This window comes from Doryrhamphus excisus, chromosome 21 (assembly GCF_030265055.1).
Source record: "Doryrhamphus excisus isolate RoL2022-K1 chromosome 21, RoL_Dexc_1.0, whole genome shotgun sequence".
Classification (NCBI taxonomy): domain Eukaryota; kingdom Metazoa; phylum Chordata; class Actinopteri; order Syngnathiformes; family Syngnathidae; genus Doryrhamphus; species Doryrhamphus excisus.
This window is the reverse complement of record NC_080486.1, coordinates 10,340,632-10,361,563: the sequence shown is the minus strand read 5'-3', so window position 1 is coordinate 10,361,563 and position 20,932 is coordinate 10,340,632. Positions and strand designations below refer to the sequence as shown.

Genomic DNA, 20,932 nt, shown 5'->3' with positions numbered 1-20,932 from the left:
TACAGCACATTTCTACATGCAATCACTCCATTAAAATTCAGAATTAATATTGATTGCAAGCGGCACGGTGGATGAGTGGTTAGCGCGCAGACCTCACAGCTAGGAGACCAGGGTGCAATTCCACCCTCGGCCATCTCTGTGTGGAGTTTGCGCGTTCTCCCCGTGCCTGCGTGGGTTTTCTCCGGGTACTCCGGTTTCCTCCCACATTCCAAAAAACATGCAAGGTTAATTAGCGACTCCAAATTGTCCATAGGTATGAAGGAGGCAAGGAAGGAAGGAAGGAAGTAGGCAAGGAAGGAAGGAGACAAGGAAGGAACAAAGGAAGGAAGGAGGCAAGGAAGGAAGGAAGGAGGCAAGGAAAGAAGGAAGGAAGTTTCCTCCCACATTCCAAAAACATGCTAGGTTAATTAGCAACTCCAAATTGTCCATAAGCATGAAGGAGGGAAGGAAGGAAGGAAGGAAGGAAGGAGGCAAGGAAGGAAGGAGACAAGGAAGGAACGAAGGAAGGAAGGAGGCAATGACAGACATTTCATGCTTGGTGTTAGCATGCTAGCACGTCAATGTTAGCATGCTAACATAATTATACAAACATTTCTAGCATTTTCAGGGATAGGATCTTTACAAACACTTTGCGCTATTATGCTAGGTGTGAGCATGCTAATGCTTACATGTTAGCATTCTAACATAATTATACTAACATTTTGCACTATGCATTATGTGGTGTTAGTGATGAGTGGTTAGCGCGAAGACCTCACAGCTAGGAGACCAGGGTGCAATTCCACCCTCGGCTATCTCTGTGTGGAGTTTGCACGTTCTACCCGTGAATGCGTGGGTTTTCTCCGGGTACTCCGGTTTCCTCCCACATTCCAAAAAAAACATGCTAGGTTAATTAGCGACTCCAAATTGTCCATAGGTATGAATGTGAGTGTGAATGGTTGTTTGTCTATATGTGCCCTGTGATTGTATATAACAGTATAGTGTATAAAAATATTGTATACAACAATATAATAGTCACTAAAGTCATCATACAGCAACTTCACACTCAAATATACAAACATGTACCAACATGAATCCTTAAAAGGACTCCAAATTGTCCATAGGTATGAATGTGAGTGTGAATGGTTGTTTGTCTATATGTGCCCTGTGATTGGCTGGCGACCAGTCCAGGGTGTACCCCCCCTCTCGCCCAAAGACAGCTGGGATAGGCTCCAGCACCCCCGCGACCCTCGTGAGGAAAAGCTGTAGAAAATGAATGAATGAATGAATAATATTGATTGTGCCGGATTGCATAATCCCACACAGGTGTACCTAATAAAGTAGTCTCTGTGTGATTTATGGAGGGTTAGTGAATGTGATCTCGTCCCCGCATTCTGCTGACCTCACGGGAGAGGAAATGTTTTCTTTGATACTGAAGTGCGAAGAGATGTGCGGGCCGCCGTGCCAAGTCTCATGACTCAGCGTGGCGTGGAGATGTTGTTACATGAAGACAAACGACGGTGTGTGTGTACCGCGAGAGTCGGAAGATCATGCTTAAGTTGATCCCTTTCTTTAATAGCTCATTTCCAAACGGCTCCATTTGGGACTGCCGAAGTTAAACACACTTCAATAAAACTAAAGTTAAGCAAAACATAAATACTGTAAAATAAAACTAAAATTAAATAAAAATAAAAATGTTGTGATTAGTGGTTAGCGCGCAGACCGCACAGCTAGGAGACCAGGGTTCAATTCCACCCTCGGCCATCTCTGTGTGGAGTTCTCCCCGTGCAAGCGTGGGTTTTCTCTGGGTACTCCGGTTTCCTCCCACATTCCAAAAACATGCTAGGTTAATTAGCGACTCCAAATTGTCCATAGGTATGAATGTGAGTGTGAATGGTTGTTTGTCTATATGTGCCCTGTGATTGGCTGGCCACCAGTCCAGGGTGTACCCCGCCTTTCGCCCGAAGACAGCTGGGATATTCAACCCCAGTGGATTTAGGAAGGAAGGAGGCAAGGAGGCAAGGAAGGAAGGAGGGAAGGAAGGAGGCAAAGAAGGAAGGAGACAAGGAGCCAAGGAAGAAAGGAGGCAGGGAAGGAGGCAAGGAAGGAAGGAGGCAGGGAAGAAAGGAAGGAGGCAATGAGTCAAGGAAGGAAGGAGGCAAGGAAGGAAAGAAGGAAGGAAGGAAGGAAGGAGGCAATGACCCAAGGAAGGAAGGAGGCAAGGAAGCAGGCAAGGAAGGAATGAATGAAGGAAGGAAGGAAGGAGGCAAGGAAGGAAGGAAGGAGGCAAGGAGGAGGCAATGAGCCAAGGAAGGAGGCAAGGAAGGAAGGAAGGACGGAAGGAAGGAAGGAGACAAGGAAGGAGGCAAGGAAGGAAGGAAGGAGGCAGGGAAGGAAGGAAGGAGGCAATGAGTCAAGGAAGGAAAGAGGCAAAGAAGGAAAGAAGGAAGGAAGGAAGGAAGGAGGCAATTAGCCAAGGAAGGAAGGAGGCAAGGAAGCAGGCAAGGAAGGAAGGAAGGAGGCAAGGAAGGAAGGAAGGAAGGAAGGAAGGAAGGAGGAGGCAATGAGCCAAGGAAGGAAGGAAGGAAGGAAGGAGGCAAGGAAGGAAGAAGACAAGGAAGGAAAGAAGGAGGCAAGGAAGGAAGAAGACAAGGAAGGAACGAAGGAAGGAAGGAGGCAATGAGCCAAGGAAGGAAGGAGGCAAGGAAGGAAGGAAGGAAGGAGGCAAGGAAAGAAGGAAGGAAGGAAGTTTCCTCCCACATTCCAAAAACATGCTAGGTTAATTAGCGACTCCAAATTGTCCATAGGTATGAATGTGAGTGTGAATGGTTGTTTGTCTATATGTGCCCTGTGATTGGCTGGCCACCAGTCCAGGGTGTACCCCGCCTCTTGCCCGAAGACAGCTGGGATAGGCTCCAGCATCCCCGCGACCCTCGTGAGGAAAAAGCGGTAGAAAATGAATGAGGGGGGATGAATTAATTCTTGTTTCCTTGTGGGACTTTTGCCCCGATTGTCACCAACAACACGATGACGTTCCTTGGAAGTCGTATGGACCTCTCCTTCCGAGTGTTAAGTGGCGCTTCTCAGCAACGCCTAACCAGTTGTGTTTCCTCTCCCACTGATTTCCAGTGGTCCATGGGCGCACAGAGCTAAACGGAGCTAAACGGAGTGCGACTATAAATACGGAGGCCAGCAGCAGTTATGTATTTAAGCATGTGCAGAAATGCATATGGTCCATCTAATTTAGTCGGAGCCATAAAGGGAGACCCCGGAGGCCGTGCAGAAACACAGGTGCAGAGTTAGTGGCCTAACAGTGAAGTGGGGGGTCGGGGGAGGGGGGGTCCATCTAAGTCTTAACACCGGTGTCCTGCCAGCCAATGTAGAGGAACATTAAATATGGCCGGTGCACAAATCAAATCCATTAAACCTTGTTTGGGTGTTATTTTAGCCATGGCCACAGCATAACTGGCATTGTAGTCGGCATGCGGAAGTCTACTTTTAGCCGGTGTGCATTCATGTGTGTGTGTGTGTGTGTTGATGGAGCTGGTGAGCGACGATGCAGAGGAAAGTCATAAAAAGAAAGGGGGCGGGACAAAGGATTCAACACGGATCTGTTATAGCCTGACATCACTCATGTTTGGTCGCGGTTTCATGTTTGACTGGTGGCTCAGAAAAATGGTATTCTATTCTACAACATTTTTTTTGTAGGGGTGGGGGGTTCACACATTTTTATTCTGATTCACCCAAAAAAATTACTCTGATATTGACATTTTTTTTCAGATTAATAAAAAATATTTGCATTATATCCACTTATAAATTAATTTATTGATTTTTAAAAATATTATGACTTTATTTTTATCTCCTGTACAGCGACCTTGGGTGTCCTGAAAGGCGCTTTTAAATAAAATGTATTATTATTATTATTATTATTATTATTATTCCCATAATATTTTTAATTGTTACGTGTCATATTACAATGTATTACCAAACTTACAACTTAAATATTTTTTATTTCACAACTATTTCAACATTTGTCTTGTAGAATTTCTGGTCATAATTATGACTTTATTCCCATAATATTTTTACTTGTTTACAATGTATTACCAAATTTAATTTTGTGAAAATTACACTTAAAATAATATTAATAAAATAAAACTAAAATAAATAAAATTAATAAATAATTAAAATAAAAAAAAAAATTAAAATTAAAAAATAAAAGATAATTCAACCTTATGCTGCTTATTTTTCTTCATAATATTTGAAGTTTATTCTGGTAAAATATTCTTGTTGGAATACAACTTTTTCCTGAATATTTTGACGTTAGTCTTTGATATTTTTTTTATTTCTTGACTATTTCAATATTCTTCTTGTAGAATTTCTGCTCATAATTTATTACCATAATATTTTGACTTTATTGTCATTACACAAACTTTTTCTGCAAACTTTATTTGTTCTTTTAAATATGATGAATTTAATATATATCCATAATATCACAGTTATTCCCATAAAATTATGATTTTTTTATTCTTAAAAATTACTGCAGATTTTTTCAGTTTTGCTGTTGTTTTTCTTTTTATTAAATTATATTTTTAGACTGTTCCATATGCCGTTAAAAAAACTTAAACCAAAAAATGATTTTTAAAATCAGTAACATTTTGGCCCAATTAAAGATAAAATAAAAATATTGTAATTTGTCATTGGTTTGGGATGTGAGTTTTCCGTGTGGGAACTCGGGGGTGGGGGGCTTCTCTTGTGTCAGCCAATCCCCCCAGAGCTCTCCTCTCAGTGGGGTACACGGGCGGCCGTCCCCCCCTCCCCTTCCCCGGGTGAGAAAACAACTCCCGGCACGGGGGCAAACCACTCACGGGGAAGTGGAAAAAGGGGGGCAGGGAGAGAGGTCTCCAAAGGTGGGAACATTTTCAATTAGTCCGCCGATGCCTCAGCCCTTCACACTCTCCAAAACATGCATCGCACACCCGGGGGCCTATGGCGGCGTCCGTGGAAGTGCCTGCTTTTTATAGCTTGAAACCTGCGCTCTGCCTTGTTAATGACGGATGCTGGGAATTGAACGGTTAGCTTCTTTTCCTACAGGCCTCCGAAGTCTCGTAGCGAACTTTTTTGTGGGTTTTTTTGGGCTTGTTTGGGAATTTTTCCGTGAATTGCTTCGATTGCGTAACACAAAAATATCATTTTAATGATTTAAATAATAAACATTAACCTACAGGTAATAAGTGCGGATACATTTTTCTTGATGGCGGCCATGTTTGTTTACCAATCTCACCGAAATTCGACATCCATGTGCTTGTCAGTTCCCTAAAGGTGTGTAGCGAATTTCGAGATGATTCGATTAAACACCTTAAAGTTACAGTCGGTGTTTTGTGGCGCGTATTGAGCTAAGATCAGATTCACAGGGTTTAATAACAGCGCCACCATGTGGTGTATTTATCTGAAAAATAATAGCACATGCAACACAGTAGAGTTGCATGTTTTGACCAATTTTCACTCTTCTATATAAAGCGGTTCTGGAGTAGATTAGTTTTTTGTATCATAATTGATCATGTCTAATTCAGGGGTCTCAAACACGCGGCGCAGGACACTAGTTTGAGGCCCCCCGCCTTGATATGAAAGTTTAAGTTTGATATGGATGCTGTATGGTATCATGTACCCAGAAAAAAATATTAAGTTTGATTAATGTTCATGTTAAAGGTTAAATAACTGTTAATAGTTATCCTCCCTATCCGTGTGGAAGTGGTAAGTTTTTGGCTTTTCTGTTTTTAATAAATGCGTTTTTTGGGGGGGTTTCTTGAAAACCTGATGCGTCCCAGCCTAATTTTTTTACCCAGAAAAAATTATTACGTTTGATTCATGTTCATGTTAAAGGTTAAATAACTGTTAATAGTTATCCTCTCTATCCGTGTGGAAGTGGTAAGTTTTGGGCTATTTAAGTTTAAAGGAAATAACTTGAAGTACTACCGTTTAGGTCGCTAGCGCTCTAGTTTGCGAGTTAGCATGTGTCTCAAGACCCTGCAGTTGCGCAAGTTTATGTTGTAAATAAAAAAAGTAGTCGGGTTTTGTCATGTCTACAGGGCTCTAATAATGCTTTGTTCATTTTAATCTGAAAAAAATAATTTATAATAATAATAATATGTGGTTTCTTAAGTTTTTATTATTTGCCGTTTTATTAATATTATTATATTTGTTTATTTATTACTGATTAATTGATTTTCTTTATTCTTGATTTGTTTATTTATTTTTCATCTTATTTTGTGTAGAAAAAATAAAAAGTAAGATATTTGAGAACAGTGGAATTTTTTATCAGAGCTTTTATTGTAGAAAATCGGAACCAAAGCGAAGTTTTTTAAAAAATTTTGTTTTTAATAAATTTTGGGTTTTTTTGGAAAACCTAATGCGGCCCAGTCTCACCCAGACCCGAGCTCCAGTGGCCCCCAAGTAAATTTGGGAGTTTGAGACCCCTGGTCTAATTAAACCACTGGAACGGCTACAGAGAGACAAAACAGGGTTTTCATAACAAGGAGCCCCACCTTGTCGCACCCCCGTCATCTCAGCCCCCGGTTACTGTTTATTTAGGCACCAACAAGTTTTTCCGTCCAGAGCTCACCTGGTGAGAAAAAATGCAGCAAAAAAAAAATCCATGTTTCTATTCTTCGATTCTGTGAATATTTGTCCTACCAGCATGCATCCCACCCGCCCCCATACTTTGTTTGGCCCCCATTGTTTGAATTCCGTAACTGTTCAAGCACAGATCGGAATGAAATAGCTTGGAAGAACTCTCCCTTTGTTCCCCCACATCCTGTGTTTGACCCCTTAGGTATAATCACAACCCCCCCTCCACCCGCCTCCTTGCTATACCTGCTGTGGGAACGAAGAGCTGGGGGTCACCGAGTGGGGGTCGGTATAAATGACAGGCTCTATCGTTAGAGTGTCGGCATTGAGAAGCTGCGAACCGCGGATGAGGCTTTTTCACATGGCATTAAAATGGCGTCGGAATCCTGCGATGACCGATCCGTCATCACACACCTGACCGAAGGAATCGAACCAGGACAAAGACTTAGGAAATTTATTAGGAAATCTGTGTGGGATAACGGCAGGAAACAGGAAACAAATAGGCTCAGTGTTTTGTTGACACACATCGGTGATTAACCTTCGCTTTGGTCTCGGCGCTCCCGCAGTTCCCGACTCGGAGCTCTCTCTCTCTCTCTCTCCAGGAAGACTCAGGCCGTCATCGCTTGATTGCTCGATGACAGACGCCACGGGAACAAAGAAGCCTCTGATGGCTTCCTCCTTGTTGAAAAGTTTTGAGTAGACGAGTGGAAAGACAGAGTGCCGGAGACGAGACTAGAAGTTGACTGATTCATTCGGATTCGGAATGATTAGTCCTTTTTTTTTCCTTGTTCCTTTTGCGTTTTTTTTTTTTTTTTTTTAATACACAAAGAACCAAGTACAAGGTAGTGGAGTACAGTAGGAACATCTGCTATACATTAAAGGTGATTGTAGGATTTCATCATCTCGGTGATGGAAAAGAGATGTTCAAAAGACTCTGGAGAAAATCGGCCATTGTCGAGGCCGCTTATGTGGTACTTTTATTTGCGCCCAGGGAGGCATTTACCTCCCTTCAGAGTCCGCCTGACATTTCACCGAGGCTATCAGTCAGTAAAATTCCCAGCATACGACTCTACTTAACTTGGCCTGCTGAACCTGCCGGCAAGAACATGCATGCGTCCCGAGGTTGCGTGGTGTTTACGAGGCCTTCAGAAGTGGCTCCTAATGAGTATGCGTGAGGGGGTTACTGTACCACATTACCCAACACCACCTCCTGAATTTGCTTCCTCCCAGGGAGCCGGGGCAGAGGTTTATGCTCGGCCCGGCATGGAGCGTGATCCTGAGTCGCTCATAGCTAGCATAGGAAGCATTCCTTCTGTACAAATATATATATATATATATTTTTTTTTATTTCAATCGGTACCATAGTAACTGTCAATCACTATTTTGACAGTTACTACGGTAACTTTATACTGTTACATTTGTTCACTTCCTGCTTTCCTAACATAGTTTAAGTTTTTTTCTGTCACGTACCAAAATACAAGATGATAAGACCATTCAATGACATAATCAGTACCATAGTAACTGTCAATGACTATTTTGACAGTTACTACGGTAACTGTATACTGTAACAGTAACAGTATACTGTTACATTTGTTCACTTCCTGCTTTCCTAATATAGTTAACGTTTTTTGGGGGGTCATGTACCAAAGTCCAAGGTGATATGACCATACAATGACATAATCGGTACCATAGTAACTGTCAATCACTATATTGACAGTTACTATAGTAACTGTATACTGTAACAGTAACAGTATACTGTTACATTTGTTCACTTCCTGCTTTCCTAATATAGTTTTTGTTTTTTTTGTCACGTACCAAAGTACAAGGTGATATGACCATACAATGACATAATCGGTACTATAGTAACTGTCAATCACTATTTTGACAGTTACTACGGTAACTGTATACTGTAACAGTAACATTATACTGTTACATTTGTTCACTTCCTGCTTTCCTAATATAGTTTTTTTTTTTTTGGTCATGTACCGAAGTACGAGGTGATATGACCATACAATGACGTAATCGGTACCATAGTAACTGTCAATCACTGTATTGACAGTTACTATATTGACAGTAACTGTATACTGTAACAGTAACAATATACTGTTACATTTGTTCACTTCCTGCTTTCCTATTATATTTTGGGGGGGGGGGGTTGTCATGTGCCAAAGTACAAGGTGATATGACCATACAATGACAGTAACAGTAACAGTGTACTGTTACATTTGTTCACTTCCTGCTTTCCTATTATATTTTTGTTTTTTTTTTTGTCACGTACCAAAGTACGAGGTGATATGACCATACAATGACATAATCGGTACCATAGTAACTGTCAATCACTATATTGACAGTTACTATAGTAACTGTATACTGTAACAGTAACAGTATACTGTTACATTTGTTCACTTCCTTCTTTCCTATTATATTTTTTGTTTTGTTTTTTGTCACATGCCAAAGTACAAGGTGATATGACCATATAATGACGTAACTGTCAATCACTACATTGACAGTTACTATAGTACCGGTTATGTAAATTATTGGTAAACCCATTCAGGCGACAGACAAGCACTTGTTTGTCTAATTTGATCAAGATTGGTAGAAAAACATGGCCGCCACGAACCAAAATGTCTTTGCGAATCACTGACCATTTGTCTAATGATTATTTAAATGTGAGCATGTCTTCCAACAACAAAAAAGGAAAAATCATGAATCAATCAACCCTCCCATTTTTGTCGGAAAACTACAGAATTTTCCTAATTTTTCCAAACATTCCCCTTATTTTATAATTCACATGTTGCCAGGTGGAGTGAAACAGGTCCACGTCATACATCTCTATTGGTAGTCCTTCTTGTGGACCGCAAGGCTCCATGTGAGGTCACTTTGGGTTTCCTCTCCTCCATTTCCACCTCTATACCTTATCGGGGTGCGGGGAGCCCCAGAGAGGACGAGGGGAGCAGGAGGAGGAGGAGGGTGGGTCACGGGGTCAAAGTCTTTTCCTCTTTGGATCTTGCCGGGGAGAGGCTTGGCGAGAGAACTGCTGCATTAGAGCAGAGGTTGGTGGGGGTCAAGATTTTAATTCTGTTAAAGAACAGCTGGTTTGAGTTTCTCCTCACCTCGCCACCCCCCCCTCCCTCTCCTTCTCCCCACAAATCCAGGGAGATGAAAAATTTGTTCGGAGGGGAACCAGTAAAATAAAAAAGGTTTACGGTCGAAAGCCTTTACCCTTACCCTGCTCTAGCATTAGCAAGGAATGCAATAACGTCAGCGTTGGGGCTCACATAGATCGACTTAAAACAAGGAAGTGTTTGGGTGTCCTAACAGCTGGATGAAACCTCATTTTTTTTGAAAAGCGTACAAAATCAGGAGGAAATGATTTCCCTTCCTTTCTGGATTACATGCAAAATGAGCGTTTTGCACATAACTTCAAACATGGCCAAAAAGGAGTAGGAAGAAGCAGAGCTTATTTGCAGTAATTAGTGTTTTGATAATGGTTCAGTTTCGTTTTAAATGTGCTTCACAAAGTCACTTTGAATCACATCACATGGTTACATTTTCACAACTCAACATGTCTGAAAGGAGTAGGAAGAAGCAGATCTTATTTACAGCGGTTCATGCTCATGGATTAGTTTATTTTTGAACATGCTCAACAAAGGTATATTTTTGTGAACATTACGTGTTTACATTTGCACATTTCAACGTGCCTGAAAAGGAGTAGGAAGAAGCAGAGCTTATTTGCAGTAATTAGTGTTTTGATCATGGTTCGGTTTATTTTTGAATGCGCTTCACAAAGTCACTTTGAAGCACATTGCATGGTGACATTAGCACAATTCAACATGTCTGAAAGGAGTAGGAAGAAGCAGAGCTTATTTGCACTAATTAATGGTTATGGTTTAGTTTATTATTGAACATGCTTAGCAAAGTTACCTTGTCACGTATTTACACTAGTAGCATTCAACATGTCCAAAAAGGAGTAGGAAGAAGCTGAGCTTATCTATAGTAATTAATGGGTATCGTTAATTTTTAAATGTGCTTAACAAAGTTCAACATGTCCGAAAGGAGTAGGAAGAAGCAGAGCTTATTTTCAGGAATTAATGGTTGTGGTTTAGTTTATTGTTGAACATACTTAGCAAAGTTAACTTGCCACATATTTACACTAGTATCATTCAATATGTCCGAAAAGGAGTAGGAAGAAGCAGAGCTTATTTTCACTAATTAATGGTTATGGTTTAGTTTATTATTGAACATGCTTAGCAAAGTTACCTTGTCACGTATTTACACTCGTACCATTCAAAATGTCCGAAAGGAGTAGGAAGAAGCAGAGCTTATTTTCACTAATTAATGGTTATGGTTTAGTTTATTATTGAACATGCTTAGCAAAGTTACTTTGTCACGTATTTACACTCGTACCATTCAACATGTCCGAAAGGAGTAGGAAGAAGCTGAGCTTATTTTCAGTAATTAATTGTCATGGTTTAGTTTTTTGTTGAACATGCTTAGCAAAGGTACCTTGTCACATATGTACACTATTACCATTCAACATGTCCGAAAGGAGTAGGAAGAAGTAGAGCTTATTTTAATTTTTAATCCTACCCTTTTTCCGAGTCACTTACCGATTCACTTCCTGTGTCACTTCTAGATAGCAGACAACGGCATATACCAAGATGGCAGGGGGGGGCAATGGAGGCCAGAGCACAGCACTTTCCTATAAATGGAAAACTAATAGCAGATTTTTTAGTCTGAACTCCTTAGCCGGCTGGCTGGCTGGCTGGCTGGCCGGCCGCCCCCGGGGGCTGTGATGGTGTGTGGTGTGCGGCAGCAATCAGAGGTCATAATTTCATTGGGCGGTTAGCATCAGGTTCAATTTTTCTACTAGGTTACATTTACCAGAAAGTCTGGATTGTGTTACGGCGTGCCGGCGAGGAATCAGCGAGGAGCTGAAGAATCCGTGGAGCTTTCCAAGAAGAGCCAAAAGGGAAAGACATGTTGGACCGTTCCATCCAAGGTCCTTTTATACGTACGGTTTGCTATATTTATATACATCAACGGCGCACTTAAAACGCGGAGAATGCTCTTAAGAGTTGCGGTCGGCCTCTACACCGCCCCCTAGTGACAGCTGCGTTTCAGCACCGTGCTGACTGATGATGAGGTTAGTTTTTGTTTAGACGGCGCTGGCGAGGAGGGCACATGGGAAGAATTACGGCATGTGCTGATTCAGAACGTTCTTGGATGGGGGGGGGGCCTTTCAACATGAAGGCGTCCGAGCGATGCCAGGCTGTGTTTTCTCTAGTGAAAAATGACTTATGTGTCCTCGGGAGTGCCAATTTTCTTCCACGCAAAAAAATGAAGCCTTTGCAAATTTTTTAAATAGAACCCTGCTCCGGTCGGGTGTGGTTAGAGTCTGGGAGTCCCGCTAAATATGTTATGTTTTCTTTCATGTATTCCAGGAATGTGACCAGGTACATATCGACGATGTTTCTTCCGATGATAACGGCCAGGATCTAAGGTAAAACACTACATTACACATGTTTATACATGGGATTCGAATAGTGTGCTGATAACCATAGAGCCACAAACTGAACTTCATAGCACTTCATAGTAGACCTTCTGACTGTGTTTACATCTTATTACATACAAAAACTCATTTTACTAAGCATTCACATATACTAGCCGTATCACGGGTCGCTTTCCTGTACTGCAAACACTAAAATCCGAGCAAAATTAAATACCAAAAGTCATCAAAATTCATATTTAATAACATGAAACAAAGTTATAATCTAAAATCTTTGATATAAGAATGAAGAACAGAAGTTAAACACACTTCAGTAAAACTAAAATAAAGCAAAACTACTTAAATACTGTAAAATAAAACTAAAATAATGTAAAAATTTATGACACCTGACATAAATAGTAAAAAATATGTACTTTCAACAATGTACATATATAATCAAATGTGAACTAATTGTACTTCAATAAAGGAAATCTGGGCTATGTTATATAAAATAAGTAAAATAATTACAATTAAAATAAACAAAATGGTTCTGTTGACCGATTGTTTTGCTTATTTTTAGTAATATATCTCATATTACTACATACGACTTACAATAAGCAAATTTGTCTAATATAGTATTTATGTTAGTAGTTGAAAATGAATATTATTTTAAGGTTTCTTTTTACTTTCATTTACTTTTATTGTAGACTGTTTACCATGTATTTATTCATATCTTATCTCTCTGTCAGTTGAAAATACATATTTTATGTCTTCATTTTTAGTCAGGTGCCCTCAAAGAACGAGGAGTTTTACTTTATTTTAGTTTTATTGTACAGTATTTAAGTAATATTTTTCTGCTCTTTTTTAAGAAGTATAATCTCAGATTTTAGAATATACATTATTAGATCAAAATACATAGTTTTGACCTGCATTTTTAGTCAGTTGCCCTTAAAGAGTGAGCAGTTTTTTCTTTATTTTAGTTTTATTGTACAGTATTGAAGTAATATTTTTCTGTTCTTACTTAAGAAGTATAATGTCAGATTTTAGAATATACATTGTTAGGTCAAAATACATAATTTTGACTTGCATTTTTAGTTAGTTGCCCTCAAAGAGTGAGCAGTTTTTTCTTTATTTTAGTTTTATTGTACAATATTTAAGTAATATGTTTTTTCTACTCTTATTTAAGAAGTATAATCTCAGATTTTGGAATATACATTGTCATCTGAAGAAAGTGTTGACCTTAATTTTGTATCATGTGTCACTAAAGAGTGAGCAGTTTTTTCTTTATTTTAGTTTTATTGTACAGTATTTAAGTAATATTTTTCTGCTCTTATTTAAGAAGTATAATCTCAGATTTTAGAATATATATTGTTAGGTCAAAATACATAGTATTTGACCTGCATTTTTATTCAGTTGTCCTTGATGAGTGAGCAGTTTTTACTTTACTTTAGTTTTATTGTACAGTATTTAAGTAATATTTTTCTGTTCTTACTTAAGAAGTATAATGTCAGATTTTAGAATATACATTGTCAGGTCAAAATACATAGTTTTGACTTGCATTTTTAGTTAGTTGCCCTCAAAGAGTGAGCAGTTTTACTTTATTTTAGTTTTATTGTACAGTATTTAACTCATATTTTTTCTGCTTTTATTTAAGAAGTACAATCTCATATTTTAGAATATACATTGTTAGGTCAAAATACATAGTTTTGACCTGCATTTTTAGTCAGTTGCCCTTAAAGAGTGAGCAGTTTTTTCTTTATTTTAGTTTTATTGTACAGTATTTAAGTAATATTTTTCTGTTCTTACTTAAGAAGTATAATCTCAGATTTTAGAATATACATTGTTAGGTCAAAATACATAGTTTTGACTTGCATTTTTAGTTAGTTGCCCTCAAAGAGTGAGCAGTTTTTTTCTTTATTTTAGTTTTATTGTACAGTATTTAAGTAATAATTTTTCTGCTCTTTTTTAAGAAGTATAATCTCAGATTTTAGAATATACATTGTTAGGTCAAAATACATAGTTTTGATCTGCATTTTTAGTCAGTTGCCCTCAAAGAGTGAGCAGTTTTACTTTATTTTAGTTTTATTGCACAGTATTTAACTAATATTTTTTTCTGCTCTTATTTAAGAAGTATAATCTCAGATTTTAGAATATACATTAATAGATCAAAATACATAGTTTTGACCTGCATTTTTAGTCAGTTGCCCTTAAAGAGTGAGCAGTTTTTTCTTTATTTTAGTTTTATTGTACAGTATTTAAGTAATATTTTTTCTATAATATTTATATTATTTATAATATTTTTTTAAGAAGTATAATCTCAGATTTTAGAATATACATTGTCATCTGAAGAAAGTGTTGGCATTACATTTGTATCATGTGTCACTAAATGGTGAGCAGTTTTGCTTTATTTTAGTTTTATTTTGGTGTTCATCACTCCGCTATAAGACAGACCCTCTCTCTAATTTTCCCCCCAGTACGTACAACTTCGGCGCAGACGGCTTCCACGCAGCGGCGACCAGCGCCAACCTCTGCCTAGCCACAGGTGTGAGGGGCGGAGTCGATTGGATGAGAAAACTGGCGTTCCGCTACAGACGAGTGAAAGAAATCTACACCACCTACAAAAATAACGTCGGAGGTAAATCCCCCCCCCCCCTGCAATAAGTCGAAAAAGAGCCGTCCTTCAGTGTATTTCGTGGGTACTTTGAACATTTTGGGGGTATTTGAAGGGGCGGTCCAAGCTAAACAATGTTCCCATACGTTTCAGGTCTCCTGGGCCCGGCCAAGAGGGAAGCCTGGTTGCAATTGCGAGCAGAAATTGAAGCCTTGACGGACTCCTGGTTAACACTGGCACTGAAAGCACTAACATTAATCCACTCAAGGTAAAAGTCCACTGAGGGAAATTGTAGCCATACCACATACCATACATGTGGCACAAATCAGGGGTGTCCAAACTTTTTCCACCGTGGGCCACATACTTAAACATGAAAGAGTACAAGGGATATGTTGATATTTCATAAAGCAGTACATGTACATTTGTTAAGCAGTTATGCAGTATGTATTTTGCATCTCAGGGTTTTTTTTTCTGAAATATATCTACTTTTTTCTTCAATAATATTTGTAATTTTTGAAAAAAAAATTCCCATAATATTTTGACTTTATTCTCGTATTTTTAGAATTTTTTCAAAAAATTAAAGCATTTAGATTTGTTTGTTTAAAAAAACAATATGTAATTTTTATGCTACTAAAAGGACATTATTGTTCTCTTTTTTCTCTTAATACTTCAATAACTTCATTCTCATGAAATTAGATTTTTTTCCTCCATTTCTGCTGTTTTTTTTGTTTTTAATCTTTCAACAATTCTCGGAATATTCTAACTTTATTGACATAATATTTTGACTTTATTCGCGTGATATTATAACCTTTCCACCATTGTAATTAAAAAAAAATTATAACTTAATTTTGTTTTGTTTGGTTCATTGTTTTTAATCTTTCAACTATTCTCGGAATATTCAAACTTTATTGACATAATATTTTGGCTTTTTTTCACGTGATATTATAACCTTTCCACCATTGTAATTTTTCTAAAAAATTATAACTTTATTTTGTTTTGTTTGGTTCATTGTTTTTAACTATTTTCAACTATTCTCTGAATATTCTAACTTTATTGACATAATATTTTGACTTCATATTTTGATATTATAACTTTTCTGCCATCATAATTTTCCAGAAATTATACCTTTATTTTGTTTTGTTTGTTTTTGTTCTTTAATTTTTCAACTTCACGCTGCTAATATGATGCTATTTTTCCTCCTAATATTTTGTTATTCTTGTAAAATTGCCATTTTTTTCTTCATTCTTGTAAAAACTAATATTATAATATTATAGTATAATATTTATAATAATGAAAAAATAATAATATAGTATTAAAGTAATATTATTAATTTTTAAAGTAATATTTCACCTTTAATAGTAATAACTAATATTATTTTTTAATTTTTTTGTAAAATTACTGATGTTGTTTTTTTTCTGTTGTTATTATTATTATATTCCAAAAAATGTCCCCCAACAAACCATAGCGCTGACGTCTGCGCTCTTATTTTGCAGGTCAAATTGCGTGAATATCCTGGTGACCACCACGCAGCTCATCCCCGCCCTGGCCAAGGTCCTGCTCTACGGCCTGGGCATCGTCTTTCCTATCGAGAATATTTATAGCGCCACCAAAATAGGTACATTTGTTTCTTTCATGATGTGTTGTCCCGTTTAAGGATAGGATTCATGTTCATAATAATTGATTCATTGATTCATTGATTGTTCATAAAAAATCGCTCTCATCAGTCTGGGATTATTTTCTTGGAGTTGGGCCTCCTCAGGCCTCTCTTCTGCATATGAAACCACTTGGAGACATTTATGTCATTCCAACCCCCCCAATGCCCCCCCTCAAACACCATCCTCCCTGCTTCACTGTTTCAAATGCAAAATAAACAGCACCCCTTGAACTCATCTTTTCGCTTTGCCCTTGCAGGTAAAGAGAGCTGCTTCGAAAGAGTCGTTCAACGATTCGGGAGGAAAGTTGTTTACATCGTGGTCGGCGACGGCGTGGAGGAGGAGCAAGGCTCAAAAAAGGTGAGAAATAACTGCAGTATTTGACTCCATAGTCTCCACTTTGCTGTTTTTTTCCACACTGCCCTCAGTCTCTTTTTGGATAGAATGTATCCTTGCCGTAACATTTGAGGATAACCAGAATAAACATGTTGTTTTACATTGTGGGATGCTGCAGTGTTAGACTCGGCAGTCTCAACTTCCAGCTGCCCTCAATCTCCTTTTGAATAAAATGCATCTTCTTGCTGGAACATTTGTGGATTACCAAAAATGACCAAAATAAATTCTAGCCTACATGGTGGATTCTAGAGTACTAGACTCCACAGTCTCCAGTTTGCTATGTTTTCCAGCTGCCCTCAATCTCCTTTTGAATAAAATGCATCTCCTTGCTGTAACATTTGTGAATGACCAAAATAAATCTTTGCTTACACGGTAGATTCTAGAATACTGGACTCCACAATCTCCCTTTTGCTAAATTTTCTAGCTGCCCTCAGTCTCCTTTTGAATAAAATGCCTCTTTTCTGAAACATTTGAGGATAACCAAGATAAATGTTATGTTATACTGTGAATGCTGTAGTTTTATACTCAACAATCTCCCCTTTGTTGCGTTTTTTTAAGCGACCCTCAGTCTCATTTTGAATAAAATACTGTATATATATATATATATATATATTGGCCATAACATTTGAGGATAACCAAAATAACCCAAAATAAATATGTTGGCTTACATTGTGGATGCTGGAGTACTAGACTCCGCAGTCTCTTTTTTGCTGTAGTTTCTAGCAGCCCTCAGTCTCCATTTGAATAAAATGTTACATTTGAGGATAGCCATGTTAGCTTACCAGGTGGATGTCGCAGTTTTATACTTCACAGTCCCTAATCTCCCCTTGAATAAAATGTTTGTGCTTGCCGAGAAGTAAATAGAGGAGATCCTCGTTCTCCTCCATTGCTGTCAGATGTCACCAACGCTCCTCCTCCAACGTGACTCCCCTTCACGTATCCTCCTACAGGGCATCCCAGTACAGGAGAGAAAGTAGTGTGTAATCAGCGCTCTTCCTCCGCCATCTCAGGTTTACAGAGTAGTGGAGGGAGGAGTGGGTGGGGGGGGGTCTATGTGACATAATTATATATTCCTGCTCCGTACCCTCAGCTGTGTGAAAGCTGCACATGTAACACTAGACCGGACCCTTTGAGTCATGCTGAAGGCCTCCACATAAAGGACACTTCAATCACTGGGAGGAAAAAACATACATGGAGACAAACTGTTTCATGTCTTCATATTTATATATAGTTACACTATATCATATATATTTCATATTTATATAGTAATAACATACCTATATATCATATAGAAAACAATAATAAATCACATATTTGTAATAATAGTAGTAGTTGTAGTATAAAATATTTACTATAAATATAAATATGAAATATAATATATATCTTAATATAAAATATGTATCAAATTGGGATATTTATGTAAATAGTATATAATAATAATAATAATAATAATAATAATAATAATAATAATTATTATTATTATTATTATTATAATCCATCCATTTTCCTCTGCTTATCCGGGTCACGGGGGCAGCAGTCTTATACCAGCATAATAATAATAATAATAATAATAATAATTTATTAATAATAACATATGCATGGTTTGATCATTTTTATTCATTTTTGATTTTGTATATTATATTTATAATATATAAATTAGATATATAATTTTATTTATATTATTTTATTTGTGTATATATAATATATATTTTTATTAAATTTTTTCCACAACTCTAGTCAGGATAATACAATGGATGATATATAAATTAGATATATAATTTTATTTATATTATTTTATTTGTATATATAATATATATTTTTATTTAAATTTTTCCACAACCCTAGTCAGGATAATACAATAGATGATCTATAAATTAGATATATTATTTTATTTATATTATTTTAGTCATATATATAATATATATATTAAAAAAAAGGATAATATATTGGATGATGTATAAATTAGATATATAATTTTATTTATATTATTTTATTTTCATATACATAATATATATATATATTTTTCCATGACCCTAATAAGGATAAGCAGCAAAAAAAATTGATGTAATTTTTTTTTTATTAGCAGTAGCAGTAGTTCTAAGTGGATTGTTATTTATTATTGGTTATTATTTTTATTATTGGTTAAATCATGGGAACAAAAAAAAGCCTTCATTTAATTTGAATAGACTCAGCAGAGAAGAAGGCGGCCAAGATAAAAATCTGCCTTTTCAACTTTTAAAAGCAAAGTCAATTTACAAAACAAGAAAAAAAAAAAAGCCAAGGAGCTTTTAAGGGTCAATGCAGGTTCTCTTAAGCGGAACGTGTGCCTGAGAGAAGCCTTACCTCTCATGAAGCTTAGGGGGCTTAATGGTCTCCACGGCGGGACTGAGGAGATCACCAATCCACCTGTGACGAGCACCTTTCATTCTGCTGCGACTCGGGTTTCTCTATTGTGGATGCACCTAACTAACTGGAGGAAGGAAGCTGAGGCTCAGAGCTAAAGTGCAACGCAACATCATAAACAAGTACAGCTGCTGTAAAACAGCATCTCTTGAGGGCGGCAAAGTGGAGAAGATGCGGATGTATTGATGCGCTAACTTTGCATGTACGTGGGAACCTCACTCCGTATGGAAGTTTATTTATATTGTCGGAATGACACGGTTTCCTGTGTGATTTCAGCACAACATGCCCTTTTGGAGGATCTCCAGCCATTCAGACCTCATGGCCCTCCATCACGCCCTGGATCTGGAGTACTTGTAGCCAACATCGTATTCGAAAAAAAAAAATCCCCCCAAAAACTGATCCAGCTTATTTTTCCGGAACCCGTCCCACCACGCTTGTTTGAAGACGTCGACCCCCCGTTGATGGTTCTGCGGAAAAAAAAAACAAAAGGCCCACTGGCGTCTTGTCTTCCCCAAGGACGAGGAACAATCAATGTGTTGACACACTTTGTCGCACACACTTTGTCTTAAGGCTTTTTTTGTTGTTGTTGTTGTCGACGACAAGAGGTGATTTTCCAGCCATGCTAACTGTGAATGGACACCTGGACTACTGACGGCAACTACTGGTGATTCCTCCATGGCTTCTTATTTATGGACTCCACGGCAGCAAGACTTTTCCAGCTGGAGGAATAAACGGGGGCTTTTTTTTTTTTTTTTTTTTTTTTTAAACAAAATAATTTAAGCTGAGACAATCGTGTACAGAGGATTTTTTTTTTTTTTTTGTGCGTGTGTAAAAGTTTGTAATCACTGGACTATTCCTTCCGACTTATATCCATGTGCTCTTCTTCAAAGGTGGCTTTTTTTTTAACGGAACTAAAAAAAAAAATAAAAAAAAAAGCTTGCAAAGTGTTGATGTGTTCCAGGATTGTTCAGTAAAAAAAAAAAAAAAAAAATGTAGATAATGATTTTTTTTTTTTTTGTGTTTTGTTAAGACCAAAATAAGTGCTTGCTAACGCAGAAGCACAATCATGGACGCTCCTCCTGCTTCATAACTCAAACTATCATAGAATCGACTAAGAATGTGTTGAAACACGGTATCATAAATCTAGCCTAAGATGTGTTCAGGTGCCATTTTTACAATAGCGCAGTTTGTTATCATTAGCGCACCAAACGAGCAATGTTTATGCACTAGCATAAACCTGGCGCGATTTTTCTGCTAGCGCCGTTGACTCGATCTAGTTTCATTCAAGCACTTGAAGATGGGGTTTTGGTACACTTGCTTAAGTATGGTACAAAAAAATGTCCGATGTGCTCACCGGAATTTTATTTTAGTAAAAATCAGAACATAAAAATTGCAAAAAAAAAATGAACATCTGGATCGGGCAAAACAAATAAAACAACATCTTAAAAATTGTATGATGTAGCGTAATAATAAATATAATTCTGCCCCCCCCCCTGCCCCCCGCCCCCTCTGTGAGGTGAACATACATGTGCTATCCACTGTGAATTTCTTAAAACAGTTATCTCTTCTTTTTTGCACATGTTGTTTACATGTTACCTTCCCTCCGTCTGTGTGATCTGAAACAACCACATGTTGCTGCTAGATCAAAATAATCGGGAATCCGAGGGACGTTTTATAGCGAAACACCACTTTTTTTTTTTTTTTTTTTTGAAATGTTGCAAACTGGAAACGCGTCGCGCGACACAGGCCTCATTGTGAAACGGATTGTTGTGTCTGCAATAT

The 20,932-nt window shown here is 37.7% G+C and overlaps 1 protein-coding gene across 8 annotated transcripts in view; it reads left to right on the top strand.

Moving 5' to 3' along the window:
• eya1 (EYA transcriptional coactivator and phosphatase 1) overlaps nucleotides 1–19,910 on the top strand; it is a 71,113-nt gene extending 51,203 nt beyond the window's left edge. For all 8 annotated transcript variants that reach the window (XM_058060167.1, XM_058060168.1, XM_058060165.1 and 5 more), the window contains 6 exons: nucleotides 12,045–12,103; nucleotides 14,563–14,723; nucleotides 14,853–14,967; nucleotides 16,193–16,314; nucleotides 16,611–16,711; nucleotides 19,427–19,910. In XM_058060167.1, the coding sequence (XP_057916150.1) occupies nucleotides 12,045–12,103; nucleotides 14,563–14,723; nucleotides 14,853–14,967; nucleotides 16,193–16,314; nucleotides 16,611–16,711; nucleotides 19,427–19,507 (639 nt within the window). In that variant the 3' untranslated portion in view covers nucleotides 19,508–19,910. The remainder of the gene's footprint in view (nucleotides 1–12,044; nucleotides 12,104–14,562; nucleotides 14,724–14,852; nucleotides 14,968–16,192; nucleotides 16,315–16,610; nucleotides 16,712–19,426) is intronic.
• Nucleotides 19,911–20,932: the final 1,022 nt, after the last annotated feature.